The sequence below is a fragment of the Colias eurytheme genome, chromosome 11, assembly GCF_061535395.1.
Source record: "Colias eurytheme isolate Ceu_HAF_F1 chromosome 11, ilColEury1 Martin Lab GWU primary, whole genome shotgun sequence".
Lineage (NCBI taxonomy): Eukaryota > Metazoa > Arthropoda > Insecta > Lepidoptera > Pieridae > Colias > Colias eurytheme.
The window spans coordinates 9000627-9017249 of record NC_142990.1 but is presented as its reverse complement, the minus strand read 5'-3'; the positions used below and the strand labels follow the sequence as shown (position 1 = coordinate 9017249).

The window sequence follows — 16623 nt, the reverse complement described above, 5'->3', positions numbered from 1 at the left end:
GTTAGATATTTTTCGTGTGTAATTAATAATACCTAATCAGTATTATTTTATTAATAATGAGAAAGTAATGAATAACGCAACGGTTTCAGGGCCTCGACGCAGGATGGTTGAGGACTTACAGTTGGAAATGTCAACCAGTTGACTTCTCTAGGACACCAGAAGCAATGCGGGTAAGAAATAATAATATTTCGATAAATATATATAAAATAGGTATACCGCAATATACACTTTTAAGTTGATCTTAAATATTTGTCAGAAGGTAATAGAAAACTAACTATTCGCAATTAGTATTTATTTACGCATGCATTACACGTGTTTTACAGAAATTTTAAATTGCACAGGTACTTAGTTAGTCACTGATGCCCTTTGCCGATTCTTTAAAAGAATAAATGATTGCTTTGATTCTTGTATCTTAAAAAAATCTTAGGTCTAACAATGCTGAAAGAAGCAACGGATTTTATAGATAGATAAGAATAAAAGACATTGCGAAGTATACAAAGACATAAAAAAATATTTACTTCGCATACTCTACATGCAAACAAACAGTCATGTGTTGGAATTTGGAGGGAAATTCCATTTATATCAATAATTGGTCACTTGACCCAGTATACCTTTTGAAACATCCAGGATGCATCGCATAATATTGCACACTGCGTCTACGTCCGATTAGCACAATCGCGATTTATGATTCGGTACAATTGCAATAATAACACAATAGCTTATGATTCCTATTCAAAGCCCAATGTAAATCATGGAAGAAGATGTATAGATGCATTACTGCACACAATGACATGCACAAATAGATCAAGAGATATCTTGTGTCGTAGCAAAGGAAATTTTCACATTCCTTTCAGTACAAAGATGGACTTTATACTTACCTATTCTTTATGTAATGTTCCCGTATACCCGTTTACTCAATTAATCAATATCTATCTACATATTTATTATTTAAGTTCTTTTTTCTAAGTCGTTTGACACAAAAAACATAATAGAGTTTTTTATTATTTTAATGCTAATAAAATTGCATAGGATAAAAAGCAAATTAAATCTCCTATTATACATATCTACAATAACATGTTAAATAATTAATTAACGAGTCATTAGTAATTTAAAAAGTAATTCAATACTGCAATATTCTATACTCATAAAAGAATTATATTACTTTACGATACAAAGATAACTCATAAAGCGTGAATATATTGTTAATTCACAATAACAATCACGGTTTACTGATTTATAGTTATTACCTACTTATTAGCTATTTCAATCAGATTGTAGTACCTATTCAATTACCGTAGGTACCATTGAATAAATCATTCATTGACAATATAAACATCATTTGCACGTTCCTATGTTCCTGAAAATAATAAAAGGTTTTATTTCATGTTCATTTAAATATACTCAAGTCTGTATTTTTGTGACAATTCACAAATATGCAAAAAAATAATTGAGTGACCATCAGAACTTTAGAAAAACATTAAGTTAAAATCTAAGGTGAAAATATTTCTCATTCTACGGCACGTTTGCAATATGGCATAAAATTAACACTACTGCATATACCTGTAGTTAATCATAGGCTACTGAATTAAAGAAATAGAGCTTATTGCGTTTTGTAGCTTATCTTGTAATCTCCATTTCAGGTAGCACGAGGTGTCTACATATACTTCCTCGCGAAAATGACTGAACTTCTCGACACGATATTCTTCGTGATACGGAAAAAGGATCGACAAATAACATTCCTCCACTTGTACCACCACACAGTGATGCCAATGATATCGTGGGGCGCCACTAAATACTACCCCGGAGGTCATGGAACTCTCATTGGTGTGATCAACTCCTTCGTACATATAATTATGTACACTTACTACATGTTGGCAGCCATGGGACCGCAGTACCAGAGGTTCTTGTTCTGGAAACGTCACATCACTACGCTTCAAATGGTATGTCGACTACAAATACGATACCTATAGTTCGATTCAAACTTAATGGCGGTTCGGAAGTTAGGTGCAGGTGCGACTGCGGGTGCGGGTCCTACCTAAAATTGTTTTCTGCGCGATTCGGATCGTACGATGTTTCGAGCCGCCATTAAGTTTACGTAGTTACGTAGTCGTACTGTACGCCGTACGCGGTGAATTTTCTTTTTTGTTAGACCTCAATGATACAACTTTATGATACATTACATTTTTAACTTAGTAATTCTTAGAAATAGACTTAACTATTTACCTAGAGTAACCAGTTACTGCTTAAAAATGTAGTCATTCCACATCAAATAGACCATTAGTAGTTGTTATTTAAATGTCATGACCACTACACCTTTTGAGATTTTTATCGCCAACATTTGAGTAATTTATTATTATTATTTCAGCTACAATTCTGCATCGCATTCCTACACTCATCCCAGCTATTGTTCTACGATTGCGGCTACCCAAGATGGTCTGTTGTCTTCACGCTTCCTAACTCGATCTTCTTCTACTACCTTTTCTACGATTTCTATTACAAGGCGTATGGCAAACCTGAGAGCAAAAAGAAAGTAGCCAATGGCAACGCAGTATCGGATTGCAAGACCAACGGTGTTACCAGCCACAAAACAAATGGCGTCGTCGCGAACGGTACCTCAAATGGGACAACTTACACAAAGAAAGACGAATAATCGAATACTCTTGTATTTGTCAAAAATAATAATATACAAGCAATACGACTAAAATATAAATTGTAAATAATAATTTAAGATTTGGAGGAAAGCAAGAATACAGACATGATGTACATTTACGAATAGATTTACGATTTTATCTATTTAAGGATAAAATAAGGAAGGGAATAGTGAATAAACATACAAATATTTTTTTAAGTAGGGAGAGTCATATAATGTTATAGGTACTTTTAATGTCATAGGATATTTTTTATTGGATTTAGATGCCAACAATTAAATATTTTCGCATTAACGCACAGAATAACATAAGAAAAATATTTATTTTTATATAAATACTTTTCTATATATTATTCTTATTAATGTTAATGTTTCATTAACTGTACATAGATTAGAATTAATTCAGCCTTTTGCTCAATATTAATTTTATACTCTATCGTTATTTAAAATGGATTTTTTGGTGCTTAATATATGTATTATGTAAACCTTAAGCTTAATCCTCCCATAAATACATTTTTTTAAACTAATAACAACATGTTATTCATTGCCTTATAAAGTAACAAAATTTTTACTGTTTTTATATTATGATGTGATGTATCTAGGTCTTCCAAATTGTATTTCATAGCTAGTTCGTAATTGTTCATTGTTTACAAACGCGTGTTACCTTGATGTTTAACTAAAATAACGACAAGTTACCTGTTATCAAAGAAGCTTTATCGGATAAACCTTGTATATATTATAACATTTTAATAAAAAGGGAAAATGTGTTATTACAAACTCATTTTAAAGATTTTTTCCAAAGTGTTAAATACGTCGGCTCTTAAACCGAATTAGTTTACTTTTAATAATCTTGTAATGGGACATATACGAAGACTTAAGTAAACTGTTATCCAATTACAAAATAGTTTTATTTCCCATCTCCTCTTCTTTGATATACCCTTTTGTCCTTTCCCTTGTTTTTCTCAGTAGGTAGCTACTAATAAGAGCATAATACATTTTATGTTTGGGAAATTTTCGATGGGCCCTGGAAGGAAATTACTTGAAATACTGGAGATAGAAACTTTGCTGAAAGCAAACCTTCCTTTATTTTCAGAAAGAAATAGAACTGCATTCTAAGATTTTCAAAAATTCACTTGCTTCGACCGGGAATCGAACCAACTAAAAATCACTTTAAAAAATTCTTCAAATCACTTTTAAAAATCGCTGCCCAGGTAAGCGAATTTCCCAAAAACTTTGAATGCAGTTTTCATTATTTTATAAGAATAATGGGATGTTTCTTTTGAGGTCAATTTTCTATATTCTAGAGTATTTTAATTCCCAACTTCCAGTATCATGATAATGGAAGATGTATGGTATAATAATTTAAAATAGAACGAATATTAACTACAAAACAGTTTATTTTCTGATAAAATAAATCCTGAATGATATAATACCGATTTTTTTCCTTCTGTCTAATCCTGTAGAAGGTACTTAAAGGCTATATTATGTTTATAAATAAGGATAGAATTGTGATTAGGACAAAGTTAGATAATAGATATATATTATTTTTATTTCTGTTCTATTCCTATTGATAATAATCAAGTAAAAATCACAAAATATTATTATCCGTTCCAAACCAAAATATAATATGCATTCCTATAATTTTTATCTTTATTTATTTATAGTCTATATTATCATATGTCAAATGGTGTACATCATACATGTCAATTGTCAAAAATCATCAATTCAATCACTCATTATTACTTAGATCAATTTTGTTGAATTTTTGTGTACCTAATTCGGGCTGTGAATACTTGTTTCAAGAAGGCAGAAGCATTACAAGATAATAATAAAACTACTCGTATTAATATCAGAGTCGTTTAATAGGTAACAATGACTCAAAAACGGCAGTGTAATACGTAAAATGTCGGCAGAGAAAACGGAAAAAACCATAGCAATACAATTCGATCCTATTCTGCCAGATTCTGGTGTTTTGTTTTACGAAGAATGTCCAGCAGAATATGAAATTCCTCGTCCTATATTATTGCCGTTGAAAAGCAGCACCCAAACGCATTTCGAAGAGCTTCAAACCGAGGCAGTTCGAGCGTGGAAAGAAAAACAAAAATCTTCTGATAAGAATTGAAAATATTATTTCTTTGTTGTTTTGATTGATAAAGATAAGCTTCAAGATGTACTATAACCTATTTATTGTGGAAATTATATCTGCATTCATATTAGCAGGAACATTATTGTACCGATATGGAGATTGCTATAGAAATCATATTATTGTGACAGTGTCTGTGATGACGGCGTGGTACTTTTCATTCTTAATTATGTTTATATTGCCATTGGATATCTCTTGGGTATGTGCACTCTTATTATTAATTTAAATTGCTAATTCCCTGTTTTTATTATATATATCTTATTTCACATGACTGAACCTTAATTTATAAATACTAGTGCAAAGCTATGAAGGCTTTTTAAATATTAACCAATCCAAATTTTCCAAATACTGTAAAATGCACAAGCATTCTAAACAAATTTCAATTTAGTACAGTCTTAAAAGTAGGAATCACATGATGAATCTATATTAAGAGTAAATTTTATATTTTTTTAACTTGTATCAGTGACTATAATGATGAATCATAAAAAAATGTACATTTTACCATAACTTCAAAGTATTCTTGCCTTTTTTTTATTATTATATAAAAAAAATACAATATTATCATCAATATTTATTCCTCTCTCATAAGAAAGCTTATTTTACAGACTGTATACCGCCAACACCAATGCCTGAACGCCTCTACACCAGTCATCACACCAACTCAGGTTAATGTATCAAGTACACCGGCACCTGTCAATGTATGCCCAATATCATGGCCCGATAATGTATTCCCCAGCCTGTGGAGAGTGGTGTATTGGACGTCACAATGTTTGACATGGTTTGTATATTATATAGTCATTAAAATTTCAGTTAAATCTATATCTTCTTCTTCTTCTTCTTCTTATATATAAAAATGAATCGCAAAATGTGTTGGGAAGCGCATAACTCGAGAACGGCTGTACCGATTTCGATAATTCTTTTTTTATTATATTCCTTGAGTACGAGGATGGTTCTTATGTAGAGAAAACGTTAACATGTACCACGGGCAAAGCCGGGGCGGACCGCTAGTTATACATAAAAAAGAATGTTGACATGATTAGCCAAAACAATTTAGCTAATTTATTTTAAATAGGTTCATGGAACTGATAAAATTAAAAAAAATGACCCATACAGAGCTGGGGCAAACAATTAGTTATAAACATTATATAAATAATTTGCTCAACTATTATTTTTATACAATTTTGTGCTGGATTCATTAGCTTATTAAAACTTCTCATGGTTGGCTATTGCATAAGCATCTAATAATTATAACAAGGTCTTGCTTCAGCCAGTGCTATGCTTGTAAATATGATTCAGTAAAGAGAGATTAGTGTGTATCAATTTAAATACTTTTTCTACTTTATGTAGTTTCTGTATGTACTTAGAATTATCTTAAACAATATTTTACTAGATAGAATAACAATATATTTATTCAGATGGTATACAAATAATAAAATTTCAGGTTAATCATGCCAATGATGCAATCATACAGTAAAGCTGGTGACTTCACAGTGAAAGGGAAGTTAAAATCAGCGCTCGTCGACAATGCCATATACTATGGATCCTACTTATTAATATGTGGCATACTTCTTATATACCTAGCCTTTACATCTGGAGTACAACTAGACGGACCTAAAATAAAGGCCATTGCGTCATCAGCAAGTAATACATGGGGACTGTTTCTATTGATCTTGCTTCTTGGGTATGCTCTAGTGGAAGTGCCTAGGAATCTGTGGAACAACTCGAAAAAGAATTATACTCTGTCCTACAGTTACTTCAAGATAGCTAAATTGAGTACTGATAAATGTGAAGCAGAAGAGACAATTGATGATATATTGGAGGTGAGGGCTATGTTTAATAATAATAAATAATTATTATTTGGTAAATGTAAAAAATACTATGTAATGACGATTCGAAAGTGCTACTAAATAGTAGTCTAATTGAATAAATGAAAGTTTGAGTTTGAGTTTTTACAGGCAAAATTGTTTGCGAATTACTGCATGTTACGGATCTTTTTTAGTATCCATTTTCTTATAAAGTTTTATATGCTTTTCACCTTACATAACTTCAAAAGTCTAAAATGTATACCAATTTTGTGTGTTGAAAATAAATCCTGTAAAAGCAGCTACTGTAACAATCTATTATTCTTCAACATTCCATGATTTATTATATTTGTGTTTCAGAAACAAAAATAAATGCAATAAAACAATGCTTTTTCTTCTATATTTCAGAGTTTAAACACAATCACAGCAGCAGTAGGGCCAGGTCATCCGTTACAGCGCCATGTGGAAACTATTGTTCAGAAGTTACCAGTACAACTTAGAGACAAACTCAACTCTAGGGCTCCACCCGACAGGGCCCCGCCGCCATCTTTGAAGAGCTTGATTAATTTACACAAAAAGGTTTGTCCTACTTTTTATTTAAATGAAAAAATCCATTTTACGGGTCTTTAGGGTACTTCATACAAATAAGTATGTAGTAATTTGAGAGGGGCTGAAAATTAAAATATAATTATATCAAACTAGATGATATTTTCGAGTTTTAAACAACTTTGGCTTTCTTTTTTTCTTGTGATAAGGTTTTATCAAAAACATCAAAAAAAGAAAGTCAAAGTGATAGTTTTCTCGTGATATAACCAAAACCAAAAGCAATTACACAAAATGCTTTGACAAAGCCCTCGCAAATGTTTTAATATAATTGTTTATGAAAAAAATATCATAATAGGTGTTACCATGTCAAGTAGAAATCGGAAAAGAATGAAAATTAGAGGTAACTTCGTGTTTTTTTTATCGCGACACAGTATGAAAATTAGAGTTCTGTCTTTTTTTTTTAACAAGTCAATTTTAATATTTTTTTTAAAACAAAGAATTAATCAAATCGACAAACAAAACAAAGTAAAATCAATAATTCCTCACAGACAATCAAAGCGCTCCACGTGTTACAACGCACGGAGACCCAATACGGCCTGATGCTAGAAAAGATCTACCATTTAGAAGACATCGCTACCAACAGTCGATCACCGGACCATAGGTTTCAGCATACCTTCCATATGCCCAGACCAAGATTGCAGAGGTTATTCTATCCGCCTATAGTAGGTATGTAATAATAATATAGAAAAAGCCCTTTTAACCTCTCAACCACCGAGAGGCCAGATCCGACCGCGACACAATAGATTTTCTATTGTGTCTGTGATTCCGGGGCCTGATGGATTAATACTTCTTATTACTTTTTCCCTACGCTATTCCAGAATTGTTTAAATAGTTTTTTTAAACAGAGGGAGATGTACAATAGTTCAAATATCAAAGATAGATATTATAGCTTAGTAAATACAGTGTGTGTGGTGACATTGGTTAATTTCAAAATGTAGTGTAGCAGGTACTAAAAAAATAATAATTATGAGTTTAAAAACTATACCAAGACAAACATTTTCTTTGTAAGTGTAAAATATTAGACATTTACATTACATTTTTTTCGGTAAATTTTAAATATTTCGCTAGCTGTTTTATTGAATGGCTGGATATCATTCAGGCAGTTAATCACTATCATTATCAATCATTAATACGTCAAATTAAGGTAGTTAACGACATATATAGATTTAAAAGCATACATTTATTGTAACAGAATGGTACTGGGAGTGTTTCCTCAAGCAGTACTTCCTGAAGACAATGGCGGTGATCACTTGCATCCTATCGGTAATGGTTGTGTGGTCGGAGTTAACGTTCTTCAACAAGTCGCCAGTGCTGTCGCTGTTCGCCATCTTTGTTAACGCGGCGGGGGATAATTTCAATTATGTTGCTATTGTGGTAAGCAATGTGATTTTTTCGCAGGATTTTTGCCTTTTTTGGACTTCAGTGAAATCATTTAAAAATTAAAATTGTAGGTGAAACCTAATTACTATCTAATAAAATGCTATTAATATAGTAGTATCATCTATTTTTCTTTTCAATGGTGGATATCTAATTAAATAATTAAATAGCCACATATTATTACACATATATGCAAGTAAATTTTACATTTCATCAAAGATTTTTCGGAATTAATAAAAAATGCAGAAACGCAAATCGACCTTTTTAATACACCTAACACAACGAAAACCGCATCCTATTTTAAACTAAACATTCCATTACAGACGATATCAACCCTCATAATCGGGTACATATTCTACTGCGCGTACTCAACCGTACTAAAGATACGAGTACTCAACCTGTACTATTTGGCTCCGCACCACCAAACGAATGAATACAGTCTGATCTTCTCCGGCATGATGGCGTGTAGACTCACACCCGCTATGTGCTTGAACTTTCTCAGTTTGACGCACCTCGACTCGCATATTATTACGTCTAGGATCATGGAGACTTATTATACACAGGTATTTAAGTAATGTTTAGCAATCAGTATTTTAAATGAATGTTAAAAAAAGAGGGTAGGTACTTATTTCCCTGAATATTATCAATTACTTTTTATTTATCTGTCGTTTTCGAAAATATCCTAGTAAAGTTTTGCTATCGCGAAAGTTTATAAGAATGTTGTATGTACTTGTATATTTGTTTCACTTTTACGCGAAAATCACTGAACGGATTTTAATGATACTTGGCAGAGATCGCAATGTACAAGAATAATATGTAAACCATAGAAATGCCCGCGGTTTCGTGGGCCAGCGAAACCACGCAGTTACTGGTCTACTATAATAAAATAGCATCATATTATGTACACAACATTTAAGAATTTAAATGCTAAAATAATCATCGAATCACTTATACATAGTCTCAAATCAATCTAACCCTGGATATAACCTTGTCAGATAATGGGTCACATGGACGTACTGCGGATCATAGCGGAGGGCTTCAACATATACTTCCCGATGCTGGTGATATTCCTCTGCCTAGCCACTTACTTCTCACTGGGCAGCAGGTTGCTGTCCATGTGCGGCTTCCAGCAGTTTGTTGGTGATGATGAGCTCACTACGGATTTGGTGGATGAGGGACGGGAGATTGTTAAACGGGGTAAGCAAAAGTGGAAAAAATGTACATAACCCACAAAAGTTGGCAATACAGCCCCCCTAGACAAGTGGCTTTCTATTAGCGTAAAGTTCAATAGAATAGATTATGAATGTATGAGGTTGACGTAATCAATCGTCGTCGTCGTCGTAATCAAACGTCAATCTCATACATTCATAATCTATTCTATTGAACTTTACGCTAATAGAAAGCCACTTGTCTAGAGGGGCTGCTCTTTCTTGCCAGATGGCTGTTTCAGATATGCGTATTCTATGATAATTTAATTACATTATTGCCTAAGATAAATTAAAAAAGAACGTGAGTGCCGAGCACACCTGAAAGTCTTGACTTACGAATTTTGTGTGAATCGCTACATAGCATACATATAACTACCCGAGCACATCTTAAACAGGATCTTATCGACTGGTCGACCCTTTTTCGATGAAATGCTTTCAGTTTTCTACCTCCACACTAAGTATTTATCATGTCTGCGTCAAGGTCAAATTATAAACAGAGGCGATTGATACTATCCATACTAATATTATAAATGCGAAAGTAACTCTGTCTGTCTGTCTGTTACTCAATCACGCCTAAACTACTGAACCAATTTGCATCTAATTTGGTATAGAGATATATTGATACCCGAGAAAGGACATAGGATAGGTTTTATCTCGGGAATCCGACGGGAACGAGAACTACGCGGGTTTTTCTTTGACTGCGCGGGCGATGCCGCGGGTGGAAAGCTAGTTTACTTTTTTTTGGTAATAGGGAAGCGCTTGACCACAATCTCGCCTGATGTTAAGCTGAGATGTGGTCTAAGATGGAACGCGCTTCGCTAGAAGGTACCTGTCCACTCTACCACCTTGAAACTACGTTTACGTACGCTTGAACTACGTTCACTCTACTATATACTTAATATTGTTACAGAGAAGCGCCGTCGTCAGCGCGTAGAAGAGTCGATGTCTCGTCGTCGCGACTACAGCGAGCGGTTTTCGCAGTACCGCACCGCACGGGACAATGACGGAGGTAATACTCGAATTTGATTTGAAAAAAAAAAAAAACAATAATGGGAATTTATTGTTTTTTTTTTTTGAGATGATAGAATGATAAAGAAAATTCTAGTGGTTAGTAATTGATTCGTTTTTTGTTCTGTAATTCAATTTAACATAACAATGTCATATAAATTATATATTATATCAGAGGTTTGATGTTACACTAAAGCTTTTTCCTAATTTTTTATAATGACGTAAAGCTAATCGATTGAGTTATCAAATATTATAATTATAATATTAATATAGAAGTACGTAGTAGTAAGTAGTAGATTGGTTATGAATTCTACTAATAATTGCTATCACGAAATAGAATCATAGCCATATTTTACAGGATAATCAATAGAACCCAAAACATTTCCAACAATAAACAAGTAATGCATTAGTTATTGTGCATGTTATCACGTTCCAGCCCACACCGGGCTTCTGCACGACGTCGACAACGACTACTACGCGCCAACAGACAGACAGACACACAGCTACCAACAAGCAGAACAACCCTACAATAGACCCAACCTGACCCTAGAAGATGAACTAGACCGTAGGTTCGGGGAAAGTACCCTACCGGCGGTTAGAACGGAATTCGATCGAAGGGACAAACTGACCATGCCACCTAGGGGACTATTTGATGATGTTTAATTATTATAGACAGCTAGACTTATAATCGTCTGTTAGAAGATCGTCACTGATTGTAAAAAGCTTTCATTGAAATTAAAACTTTATTACGTCGCAATAGTATCCTTAGATCAAGGTTTTTTGTATTGCTCATTAGAAAACTCTGCTCAATAGACACATAGGCAGAGTTATGCTTCGGATAATTTTTGAGCGTGTTTGTGATGCCAGTTATTTTTTGTATATCAATGCGTTTAATGTAATAGATATAATATATTAAATGTTTTAACTGTGTTTCATTTCCTCTATTATCTATTATTCAAAAAATATGCTGATATTCTTCATGTTTTGTAATTTTTAAGGGTGGATTTTACTTTATGTTAGCAATCGTATTAAAGTGATGTTGTGTGTTACCTAAAGTATTCTACATTATGGCCTATTATTATAATATTTTTTGAATGTAGCTCTAAAGAAAAGCTCTTTATAACAACGAGATAACATAAAGATATGCAGCATAGAAATAATTTTATTTAATCTGTACAAACTCCTTGCAAACGTTAATTATAATAATTTTTTATTCGTTGTTTTAAAAATATTTCGGTGATTCTGAATGCTGATGGAGTTACTTTATAGATGAAGGTTAGACAATTTAGTCTTTATATTGCAGCTTTTTGCAGCTGCTCCTGTTTCGTAATTTTAACAATTAAGTATGCATATAAAATTGTTTTACTTCAGTAATTGCATTGTATTTACATAAGCCAGTATAAATCTAGTTTGCGTCTTAACGTATAGAGATATATTATTTGTAAATATTGAAAACATAAACGACCCCTTGCGACCAATCATAAGTAGTGTATACTTAGATCAAATTGTAATCACCATCTAGTGCAATTAAGGCAATTTTCTACGCGAAAATTTTATTTATATTAATTGCCTAATATATTATAATAAAAGTAATAATAGTGTTAATATTTAAAAGCTTTTATCAGGGTGTATATTGTGTGTGTAGTTAATAATTTGTAGCTAAATTCTTGTCATAGTATAAAATTTACAAGTTTATAAAAATATACAAACTCTTTACATTCGAATTTCTTTTCAGAAAATATACATTTTGACTAGTAATGCTTGAATTGTATAATAATAATTGTTTTTAACTGTAATTTCTTATACTAGGTATTTGCAATATTATAAAAACGACAGTTATTGTATAAATCACAAAAATTGACAAGAATTTTTGCATAATATATGTATTATAGTACGAACTATAGCCGTATAATTGTTATTAAACAGCTCACCAATAAGTTGGTACTGCTTTGAGATTATGATGGCTAACATAAAATTTAGTAACTTAATTTTATTCAGCACGCTTGTTTTCATATTGACACACGCAAAATACTAATTGTAGTGATTATTAAGAGCCCGATTCAAAATTGATTTTTAATAAGACTTTAATATAAGACTTAATCCATTTTTCATTGCTTATAAAAATAATATAAATTCTATATCAGATACTTCAAATACGTATACGCTGCTCTGCGTACATACTTAAACGTATTATAAATAAATAAAGAAAAAATACGGCCTTATTTTGTAGCCTTTGGAGTAATAAAGGTATTTTATTTCGCATATACGTTATGTATAATAGTTACCGTTATCATTATAACATTATCAATTGCTAATTTTTCTTCATGTGGATTAATATTATGTTTGTGTAAATTTTAACAATAATAAACTTATGAATTAATAGTGATTGAAATAAATGCTTACTATAATAATTACTCAATAATATTTGCAATGTGTAGAATAGTCATGTATAAATAAGATATATATAGTAAACCGTAGTCCTGTAGCTACCCGCGTCTTACCCACAAGGGCCTCTCGCGGACGCTTGCCAACAAGATTCACCTCACCTCCCGCGCCCCTTTTAACGGTCGGCACGTCTCTCGCCCGTGCCGCCCAAAGAGAATACAAATACTACGTGTGCCGCCGGGGAGGCAGTCGAGGATAAACCGCGAACGCGATACTACGCCTAGCTATAACGTTTCCCGCGCAAACCCTAACTGTCGTAAATCGTAATTTGATTAGTTATCTTGAATTAAGTTAATAATTCTCCTCTATTTGTATTGTTGACTTTGTCTCCAGTGACCTTGTGTGTATTCTCGTATATTGTATTGTGACCTTGTGTGTAAAGGCGACCACTAATCCACAACCTATGTATATTTTATTAGTAAAAAACTGACACCCACCCCGAGTTATCATTTTCTGCCTGCTGGCAGTGGCGTACCCCATACATATGACGACCTATGTCTACATCTGGCGATGGCCTCGCTGTTGATGCTCGTCGTACCTCTTCTCCCATGGAGTCTTCAATATTTCTAGCGTGTTTTAGTAATTCGGCGAATGTCGTAAACTCCTCTCTGCGGAGTCGTTTTCTTATACGAATGTTTAACAGGCCGTATATCATATCTAGTTTCACTTTTTCCGTTAAGTCACTCGGTGGCAACCTTGCCAACAAGGCGCGAGCTTTCGCCACGAACACATCTGTATTTTCTTTCCCTTGTTCGTTTTCGTAAGTCGCGGTATATTATGTGGGGCGGCCGTCGGTCGCCGTATGCGCTTCTTAAGTTAAATACGACCTCGTCCCAAGTAGATATTTGATTCTTAATGCCCTGCCACCAGGTGGCCGCTTCATACGTCAACAACATTGACATCCCTTTAATTGCGTTGGTATCAGCCACGTTGGCGCACTCTTTGTAGCTTTCCACTGCGTCTATGAATCCTTCTATCGATTCAGTAGGTGCGCCGCTAAACACCGCCTTACACCGCGCAAAATTACCGTTTTCGGCCATCGGCGCGGGAGTCGAGGTCATTGCGCGGTTTCCGATAACACTATCCAGGATTTCTTTTATCGCATTGGTTTGTTTTCTTTGAAGACCTTCCAGGAGCATGGAAACACTCTCTTGCGAGTATGTTGCGTCAGCAATGTGAGGGGCGGAGGGGGTTTGGGGAATGCGTGTTGCATCATCCCCCTCGCCGCCATGCTGGTACTCCTGTTGTTCGTGCTGATGCGAGTCGTCTCTGTTGCCATGTCTAGTACACGTCATTATTATTAACTGAAATAACGGATAGTTCGTACGAAATTCGCCCACACAACACGAATCGTTTAACCACTGATCCACCCACTGTTGGGACGCCAGATATAGACATAGGTCGTCATATGTATGGGGTACGCCACTGCCAGCAGGCAGAAAATTATAACTCAGGGGTGGGGTCAGTTCTTTACTAATAAAATATACATAGGTTGTGGATTAGTGGTCGCCTTTACACACAAGGTCACAATACAATATACGACAATACACACAAGGTCACTGGAGACAAAGTCACAAAGTCAACAATACAATAGAGTAGAATTATTAACTTAATTCAAGATAACTAATCAAATTACGATTTACGACAGTTATGCGGTGTTTACACGGGTGACTAAAGCCGCACGATTTCCGCCGCACGGCGAAAATCGACCGTCTAAATGGCGATTCGGCTAGGCCGCAAGTGACTAAAATCGCAAGCCCCAAAGTAGACTAGCATCCGACTTTTGCCGCGCGGCGACCGGTCGCATGCGGCTGGTGACTAATATCGACCGTGTAAAACGATCAGTTGCAGGAGATGGCTCGCTGCATGTAAACCAATGGTTGCCATCCATGAATAAAAAAATGATCGAGCTGTGTGCAATTTTAGTCACCTGTGTAAATAAATGCGGCATGATGAGGCGATTTGTCAAGCAACTAGCTGCACGACGAAAATCGACCCGTGTAAATCCCGCATTAGGGTTTGCGCGGGAAACGTTATAGCTAGGCGTAGTATCGCGTTCGCGGTTTATCCTCGACTGCCTCCCCGGCGGCACGGGCGAGAGACGTGCCGACCGTTAAAAGGGGCGCGGGAGGTGAGGTGAATCTTGTTGGCAAGCGTCCGCGAGAGGCCCTTGTGGGTAAGACGCTAGCTACAGGACTACGGTTTACTATAGATTATAATATTTAATATACAATGTTAAGTAATGATTTAATGTACAAAATGATCTAATAAGGTTTTTTAGAATAATTTATTATAGCGCCTTGGAAGCCTTGCGTATGAAAGTGTTGGTAGAATAATGAATATGCCGTCAATTACGAATGCCAGTCGCTTTTAACTACATTTACTTATTAGTTCACGGACATATAAAATTGATAATTTTGTACAAAATTTATAAAAATCTTGTAAAAATAATAATCAAGTCATAAAATCGTTTAACAGACATCAAATCAAATATTAGATCAGTCAGAATCGACATCCGAAATCGAAAATTTAACAATAATTCCAAAAGTTTTCAAACTTCGGTCAAGTGAATAGTACATTGGGACGACAATAAATCTCATTTTGCAACCTTGTCCGCAGTCCGGAACATTGTTAAAATTGCAATTAAATTATTTTTTTGCTGAATGATCGTGAAAAAAATTCCAAAAGTTCTGCAAACTTGGGAAAGTTTTCGATATAATATTTCATATCACGTATTAACCCAGATGTTACTGAAACAATTTTTGTTATCATATTAAGGTGAAATTTACATATTGTGTCCATATTGCAAAAAGTTTAACTGGAAAAATAGTACAAAAATTTTATCTGTTGTGGAAATCTCGGAAAATGGTGTACTTTTAAAAGGACGGTAGTAATATGTACTACTAAGTAGGTAGACTATGATATTAAAATGACAACATACATTTCACATATATTTATGTAGCAATATGAAAGTTTTCAAAACATAATTTAGGATGCAAGGTTCCATTACAATTAGGACAATAGAAATTGGCTTTCTTGTGACATTCTATACACCGAACCTGCTTGTCTCTGTACCTAATGATGTGATCTTTTCCATCAAATCCAGAGGTTTCACGGAAACTCTAGCACCTTTACGTTCCACATTCTTATATGTTTCGAGCGTAGCAGTTCCAACACTTCTACGAATGTGGAGATAATCATAACGGTCCCCTTTTACTTATATATTTGCCAAGAATTATGTATTGCCATAATAATATCTAGTCCATGACAAATCAAAGAAAAATACCACTTCTTGCCTCTGATAGATGTCTTGTACAAACCGATGATCTGGTCGTATCTGTCCATCCCTCCCATTTTCTCGTTGTACTTTTTTTACGACATGTATAT

The 16623-nt window shown here is 34.2% G+C and overlaps 2 protein-coding genes across 4 annotated transcripts in view; both read left to right on the top strand.

The window, feature by feature from the left end:
• LOC149904779 (very long chain fatty acid elongase 7-like) overlaps window positions 1-3549 on the top strand; it is a 32467-nt gene extending 28918 nt beyond the window's left edge. For both annotated transcript variants that reach the window (XM_090107201.1, XM_090107202.1), the window contains exons 4-6: window positions 90-170; window positions 1641-1940; window positions 2366-3549. In XM_090107201.1, coding sequence (XP_089963327.1) covers window positions 90-170; window positions 1641-1940; window positions 2366-2650 — 666 coding nt within the window. In that variant the 3' untranslated portion in view covers window positions 2651-3549. The remainder of the gene's footprint in view (window positions 1-89; window positions 171-1640; window positions 1941-2365) is intronic.
• Window positions 3550-4400: 851 nt separating this feature from the next.
• On the top strand, window positions 4401-12599 carry LOC149904778 (LMBR1 domain-containing protein 2 homolog). Of its 2 annotated transcripts, none has more exons than XM_090106842.1 (10): window positions 4401-4989; window positions 5396-5568; window positions 6232-6610; window positions 7001-7171; window positions 7687-7864; window positions 8391-8572; window positions 8899-9138; window positions 9571-9772; window positions 10694-10792; window positions 11279-12599. In XM_090106842.1, exons 1-10 carry the CDS (start codon window positions 4816-4818, stop codon window positions 11452-11454), a joined length of 1974 nt encoding a protein of 657 aa, XP_089962968.1. In that variant the 5' UTR covers window positions 4401-4815; the 3' UTR covers window positions 11455-12599. The 2 variants fall into 2 exon arrangements, with proteins under 2 accessions (XP_089962968.1, XP_089962967.1); XM_090106841.1 differs by having other exon boundaries at window positions 11228-12599.
• The last annotated feature ends 4024 nt before the right edge of the window (window positions 12600-16623 follow it).

Excerpts from the sequence above, each read along its gene's own strand:
- LOC149904778 (XM_090106841.1), top strand. The coding sequence starts at position 4,816 with ATGTACTATAACCTATTTATTGTGGAAATTATATCTGCATTCATATTA. Across the intron at positions 5,569-6,231 it reads ACGTCACAATGTTTGACATG|GTTAATCATGCCAATGATGC; the intron begins GTTTGTATATTA and ends ATAAAATTTCAG. Across the intron at positions 7,172-7,686 it reads TGATTAATTTACACAAAAAG|ACAATCAAAGCGCTCCACGT; the intron begins GTTTGTCCTACT and ends AATTCCTCACAG.